Consider the following 7039-nt stretch of genomic DNA (forward strand, 5'->3'; position numbering starts at 1 on the left):
ACTTGCCTTCATCTCCTGGAAAGCAAATCCAACAGAAGGAAATCTCATTTCCTTTCACAAAGCCTGAAACAAGTGTGTGTCCAACCTCATGAGCCAGGAAACAATATCTCTCCGTTCTCAAGACCGAACTCTCTTATCTGTCTCCCTCTTCCAAATCCTGGTGGCGTCTGGTCAAATCTGTTTCTGGTGTTTGTTCCCCTTCCATCCCCTCAAACGGCTACACGGCTGACTCCGCACGTGAAAAAGCTGAATGCCTCAACTCTGTGTTTGCCTCTAAATATTGTGTCCCAAACCCATCTGTCTCTGTACCCACTGTACCCAGCTGCTCCTGGACTCTGTGTCCTTTCCTCCTGACAAGGTGGAAAAGTTTCTGTCAACCCTCGACTCTGATTCTGCAACTGGACCTGACGGCATCAGCCCACGGGTCCTAAAATCCTGTTCTTCCGCTCTTTCACTCCCTCTCTCTGTTCTCTTCACCCTCTCTTTTGCTCAAGGTCATCTGCCATCTGCTTGGAAATCTGCCAACATCACCGCTTTGCACAAAAAATGTGCAAAAACAGATCCAAGCAACTACAGACCAATCAGCCTTCTCCCAATTATCAGCAAAGTCATGGAATCCATCATTGCTTCGGATATGAAATCTTTCCTCTTCTCCAATGCTTGATCTCTGATCATCAATTTGGTTTCAGACCTGGTCATCCTACTCTGGACATGCTGCTTCTGCTTTCTCAACAATGGATGGAGGTCCTCAATGCCAAACAGGAAATTAGAGCTCACCAAACTCTCCTGTCTCCCTTGACATATCACGTGCCTTCGATACGGTCTGGCACCACGCTCTGCTCACCAAACTCTCCTCCTTTGGTATCCATGGAAATCTCCAAGCATGGTTTCAGACCTGGTCATTCTACTCTGGACATGCTGCTTCTGGTTTCTCAACAATGGATGGAGGTCCTCAATGCCAAACAGGAAATTAGAGCTCACGAAACTCTCCTGTCTCCCTTGACATATCACGTGCCTTCGATACGGTCTGGCACCCCGCTCTGCTCACCAAACTCTCCTCCTTTGGTATCTATGGAAATCTCCACGCATGGCTGGCGGACTTCCTCTCTAGTCGTAGTCAACGTGTGGCCCTGAATGAGTTTCTCTCATCTCCTCTTCCTGCCTAACAGCTAGAGCAGGCCCTGCGCCCGGGCTATGGAGAATGCGGCAATGAAAATACAAAGATGGATGTGGCCTTCCACAGCCTGACGCAGCAGAATTAGGCTCTCAGGAGGCGTCTTGATGTGGATCAGGCGGGGTACCGGCGAAAGCTGCATGCTTTCCAAGAGGGGCAGCAGCGTCAGGCACAGCTGGTGGTACGGCTTCAAGCAAAGGTAGCACAACACTTAGGTCATCGGGGGAAGGTTTCATTTAGCTTCGGGTTGGTTCATTATGGTTAAGGATAGTTCACGAGGTTTGAGACAGTTTATGTCAGGGGTGGGGAACCTTTTTCCTGTCAAGGGCCATTTCCATTTTTAGAACATCCTTTGAGGGCCATGCTAAATTATTGAATACATATATCGGACTCACCTAATGCGATGGCTGGAACTGTTTCTCTTTGGCGAGGCGTTTGGTGTCAGGTGGTAGTGATGATGATGCTACTCACAGCTGGTTTTGCAGGTTTGGGTCAGTCAGTCTTGAGCGGAACCGAGTCTTTGCAAGAGTCAGTTTTGAAAAGAACTGCTCACAGCTGTAGATCGTCCCAAACAGTGATGCAAACTTCAGTGCATGTCTCCTCAGAATGGGAAAATCCTCAGCACGTACATACAGTTTGTAGAACTCGAGCAAAGGGAGGTTGTTGTACCTAGCTTTGAGCTCGTCATTGCTTTGCAGCTCAATGATTTCGTGTTGTAGGTTGTCAGGCACATCAGCTGGTTCCACATTAAACGGCGTGGCAAATATGTTCAGTTCCCTTTGTTTACTTTTCATGTCCTGGAACCTCTCTCCAAATGCCTGGAGGAGTTTTGCACACTCAGCAGCATATTCAGGTGTCACAGCAGGCTTTTGTTCTTGCAGAGTGGGAAAGTGGATAGTGTTTCCCCTTTCCAATTGCACTTGCCACAGCTTTAGTTTAGCTTCAAATGATTTCACATGTGATTGCAGAGAGCTGAGAAGCTGGTTGGGACCTTGGAGCTTGACGTTCAGCTCTGACAGGTACTTGGTAATGTCCACCATGAAGCCCAAATCACACAGCCACTTGCTATCACTGAGTTCCATGACAGGTTTCCCCTTCATCTCCATGAACTGTTTCACTTCTTCTCTCAGTGAGTAAAACCGTGTGAGCATATTTCCGTGACTCAGCCACCGCACCTCACAGTGGTAAACCAGATCTCCGTACTCTGACTCTAGTTCACTCAGTAGCTCCTTGAACTGGCGGCTGTTCAGCCCTCTGCTTTTGATGACGTTTATGGTGGAAACGACAGTTGTCATCACATTGTTGAGCTTGTGGGACTGTGCACACAGATTCTCTTGGTGTATGATACACTATACAGTGGCATACAACTAACTCACTTGGATCGAGACTGAGACGACTCATTTCTTTTTTGAACAATGCAGTCAGTCCCTTTTGCGCACCAACCATGGCTGGGGCTCCATCCGTGGCCAGGCCACTTAACTTGTCAAACTGCAGTTCGAATTTGTTCATAGCCAAAACAACTTGCTCAAACAAATCCTCACCTTTGGTGGTGCCATGCATGGCTTGCAAAGACAGCAACTCCTCCCTCGTATCAAACTCAGCTGTAATCCCCGGCACAAAAATGGCTAGTTGGGCGGTGTTTGTTATGTCCGTTGTCTCATCGCAGGCCAGAGAGAAAAACTGGAAATCTCTTGCGGTGTCCTTCAGTGTTTTCTCAATATCTTGTGCCATGTCAGTAATCCGATCTGAGACAGTTCTTCGAGACAAACTGACACTTTGGAACAATTTTACTTTGTCCGGTGCGAGCAGCTCCGCAGCAGCAACAAGGCACTCCTTCACAAATTCTCCTTCTGAATGCGGCATCAGCTTCTTAGCGATTAGCTCACTCACCACAAAACTAGCATGCGTAGTGTTGTCTCGGTCAGATTGTGGTCTTATGAAGACTGCTTGTTGAGCACCAAAACTCCGCCGAAGAACGTTAACTATATCCAAGCGCATTTGTCCTTTCAACTTGTCCAGTTTAGCATGTTTCGAGCTGTAATGACGCTCGAGGTTGGCCTTTTTCATCACCGAGAGCGCTTCCCGACAAACTAGGCATACTGGCTTGCCTTTTACTTCCACAAAGAAATAATCGTTTGCCCATTTCTCTTGGAAAGCGCGACATTCCGCATCGACCTTTCTTTTCTTGTTAGTCGCCATGTTTGCATATACTGAATGAAATGATGACATGAGATCACGCGATCACTTGACTGTCCGGAAGGTCGCATATTGCAGTTACGACTGTCCGGAACTCACTTGACTGTCCAAAAGGTCGCATATCGCAGTTACGATTAATCGCAAATTAGTTTTAATTTGATGGCAATTATTCTGTTAGCGCCAACATATTTTGCCAACGTCAAATAAATGAATAAGTTCTCAAATGTGCCGTCCGAGGCAGCGTCTGCTCGCCACGTTCGGCATTCGTTGACTGTTACAACACGTGAAAGCTCGCTCCTCTCTGTCGTTTTTGGCCATAACTTGGTTACCCTTTGTCCGATTAATTTAAAACCTTGCAAAGGAGAGATTACTGGAATTATAGATAGATGAATTGCCTCGCGGGCCGGATCAAACGGTCTCGCGGGCCGTATACGGCCCTGAGGCCGGAGGTTCCCCACCCCAGGTTTATGTGGTTTGAAGACGGTTCATGTGGTTTGAGGGCAGTTTACGAGGTTTGACGGTGATTTACGGGGTTTGAGGGTGGTTTACAAGGTTTGGCGGTTTACGAGGTTTCAGTGCAGTTTATGAGGTTCACAGGTGGATGAAGAGGGTTGAGGGCAGTACTAGAGGAATGTTGGTTCTGGGACCAACCAAAATTTAGCATCGAAGTGAATGGGTCAACGTGTAGTCAACATGTGGCCCTGAATGGTTTTCTCTCATCTCCCCTTCCTGTTCAGGCTGGAGTTCCCCAAGGCAGTGTTCTGGGCCCTTTGCTTTTTCTGGTCTTCATCAATGATCTCTCTGACTCTCCTAAAAATCCTCTCCATCTCTTTGCTGATGACTCTACTCTCTGTCGCTCCATTCCTCATCCCTCAGATCGGCAGTCTGCAGCCTGGTGTTAGCTTAGCGGTTAGGGTGCCGGCTTGGGATCCTAGGATCCTGGGTTCGAATCCCGGTCAATCGCTGAATTAACGCCAGGGGGGTTGACTCAGCCTGTCATCTTCCGAGGTCGGCAAATTGAGTACCAGCTTGCTGGGATGAATGATCACGGTGTGTACCCCGATTTAGAACAGGTACACCATATCCCTGCGCATCCTAAGAGCGTGACCAAGGGTTGGCGTCAGGAAGGGCATCCGGCCATAAAAACATTGCCTCAAACAGGGAACCATGATTGTCATGGGGCCCGCAAGGCTAACCCCTGCTCTAGCGGGGAAAATGGCCTTAAAACGATCATTCATTCATATATCAATGATCTCTCTGACTCTCTTGAAAATCCTCTCCATCTCTTTGCTGATGACTCTACTCTCTGTCGCTCCATTCCTCATCCTTCAGATCGGCAGTCTGCAGCCTCCTCACTCTCTGCAGACCTGGACAAAATCACAGACTGGGCAAACAAGTGGAACATGTCTTTCAATCCTGACAAATCTCACACTCTTACGATGTCTCTCCGAAAAGACCGACTGGAAAACCCTCCCATCCACTTTCTGAATAATCCTCTCCAAGAAGTTCTGTCACTCAAGCTTTGGGGTCTCACGATCTGCCATGATCTTTCCTGGGAAAACCACATTTCAAATCTGGCCTCCAAAGCCAGTCGCCGACTGGGCATCCTCCGTCGTGCGGCCCTTCCTTGGCACACCTGAGCTCCTCACCACATACAAGGCTTTCATCCACAGCTCAATGAAATACTGCTCTCCCCTCTGGGCTGGTGCTCCTGCCTCACACCGAGCTCGTCTTCACGCTGTTGAAACCAAAGCGTTCAGAATCATTGGAATCTCCCGCGATGAAGCTAACTCCAAGGGCCTTTCACTCACTCACCGCAGGCAGGTTGGTGGTCTTTCCATCTTCTACCGACTTCTCTCTGGCCTTGCCCCCCAGCTCTCTTTGGGCTGTCCCCCAAATATTCCTACAGGTCGCATAAGATCTGCCTGCAACCCTCTTATGGTTAAACTGCCAAAATCAAGACTCTCTGCTCACCTTCACTCCTTCATTCCTCTTTTCTCCCGCCTCTGGAACAAACTCCCTCACTCTCTTCAATCCCACTCCTCCTTCCAGGTCTTTAAAACAGCTGTTCACCACCATCTGTTATCTTCCCCCATCCAAAACCTTGATCTTTTCTAACCCCGCTAATTTCACCCCAAATCCACTTTTTTGAAATACCAACTTCTTTCCTGGAAGTCCTTGGCGTCCTTATGTTTATACTTCTCCCACCCCCCCCCCACCCCCCTTTCCACGCCTCCTCTCCCTCCCACACATCTCCCGATGTCCCTGCTCTCAAATATTGTGTTTTTGTGCTTCCCCTTCTCTCCCCATCTTGTCTACCGCTCCCTCTTTTTATATATTTTGTTTGTCTGTTTGATTTGTTTGTGAAATAAATGTTAGCTCTTTCATGAGTCTCGATTCTGTATACAAAAAAAAGAAAAAAGGTGTACACTTTATACAACCGGCACATACTGTGGAGGTGTGCACTTTATACAACCGGCACATACTGTGGAGGTGTGCACTTTATACAACCGACACATACTGTGGAGGTGTGCACTTTATACAACCAGCACATACCGTAGAGGTGTGCACATTATACAACCAGCACATACTGTGGAGGTGTGCACTTTATACAACCGGCACATACTGTGGAGGTGTGCACTTTGTACAACCGGCACATACTGTGGAGGTGTGCACTTTATACAACCGGCACATACTGTGGAGGTGTGCACTTTATACAACCGGCACATACCGTAGAGGTGTGCACATTATACAACCAGCACATACTGTGGAGGTGTGCACTTTGTACAACCGGCACATACTGTGGAGGTGTGCACTTTATACAACCGGCACATACCGTAGAGGTGTGCACTTTATACAACCGGCACATACTGTGGAGGTGTGCACTTTATACAACCGACACATACTGTGGAGGTGTGCACATTATACAACCAGCACATACTGTGGAGGTGTGCACTTTGTACAACCGGCACATACTGTGGAGGTGTGCACTTTATACAACCGGCACATACCGTAGAGGTGTACACTTTATACAACCGGCACATACCGTAGAAGTGTACACTTTATACAACCGGCACATACTGTAGGCAGGAACATGGTATACAACCGGCATATACCATACACGGTACACGGAATACAACCAGTATATACCTGACGCGATATGTAATTGTTATCTCGTATACTATACATGGTATATAATAAACATGTACTACACACGGTGTACATTCACGGTTACACTGTAAACATCACAATTGCAAAACATGATGTAGCCAGTCGTGCGATGATTACAATCATGAAATGGAGAAAGCAATGAGGGAGTCCGTTTGCCGTTTGGCACACACGCCTTCGCTCATTCAAAATGCATGTTCTTCGGGGCTAATGTAGCCGACTGGGAATGCAGACATGGACTGTGCCAGACGTGGACTGTGCCAGCCAGATAACTACAGATCATTAAAAACAAAAACAAATTATTAGCACATTTTGAAGAGTACCATGTGGGTTTCAAACAGCATCCCAAACCTTTCAATCAGTACAGGGGATCATGTGTGGTTTCAAACAGCATCCCAAACCTTTCAATCAGTACAGGGGATCATGTGTGGTTTCAAACAGCATCCCAAACCTTTCAATCAGTACAGAGGATCTTGTGTGGTTTCAAACAGCACCCCAAAC

At 47.6% G+C, this 7039-nt stretch overlaps 1 protein-coding gene across 1 annotated transcript; it reads right to left on the bottom strand.

The window, feature by feature from the left end:
• Positions 1 to 1266: 1266 nt before the first annotated feature.
• On the bottom strand, positions 1267 to 3373 carry LOC144890794 (general transcription factor II-I repeat domain-containing protein 2-like). Its single transcript, XM_078772629.1, has 3 exons — positions 2618 to 3373; positions 1844 to 2490; positions 1267 to 1384 (listed from the first exon to the last, which is right to left on the bottom strand). Exons 1-3 carry the CDS (start codon positions 3371 to 3373, stop codon positions 1267 to 1269), a joined length of 1521 nt encoding a protein of 506 aa, XP_078628755.1.
• Between the last annotated feature and the right edge of the window lie 3666 nt (positions 3374 to 7039).

This window comes from Myxine glutinosa, chromosome 2, assembly GCF_964187855.1.
Source record: "Myxine glutinosa chromosome 2, kmMyxGlut1.1, whole genome shotgun sequence".
Classification (NCBI taxonomy): domain Eukaryota; kingdom Metazoa; phylum Chordata; class Myxini; order Myxiniformes; family Myxinidae; genus Myxine; species Myxine glutinosa.

Excerpts from the sequence above, each read along its gene's own strand:
- LOC144890794 (XM_078772629.1), bottom strand. The coding sequence starts at position 3,373 with ATGGCGACTAACAAGAAAAGAAAGGTCGATGCGGAATGTCGCGCTTTC. Across the intron at positions 2,491-2,617 it reads CGGATGGAGCCCCAGCCATG|TCCCACAAGCTCAACAATGT; the intron begins GTTGGTGCGCAA and ends CTGTGTGCACAG. Across the intron at positions 1,385-1,843 it reads AATGACGAGCTCAAAGCTAG|TGTTGTGCTACCTTTGCTTG; the intron begins GTACAACAACCT and ends CGATGACCTAAG.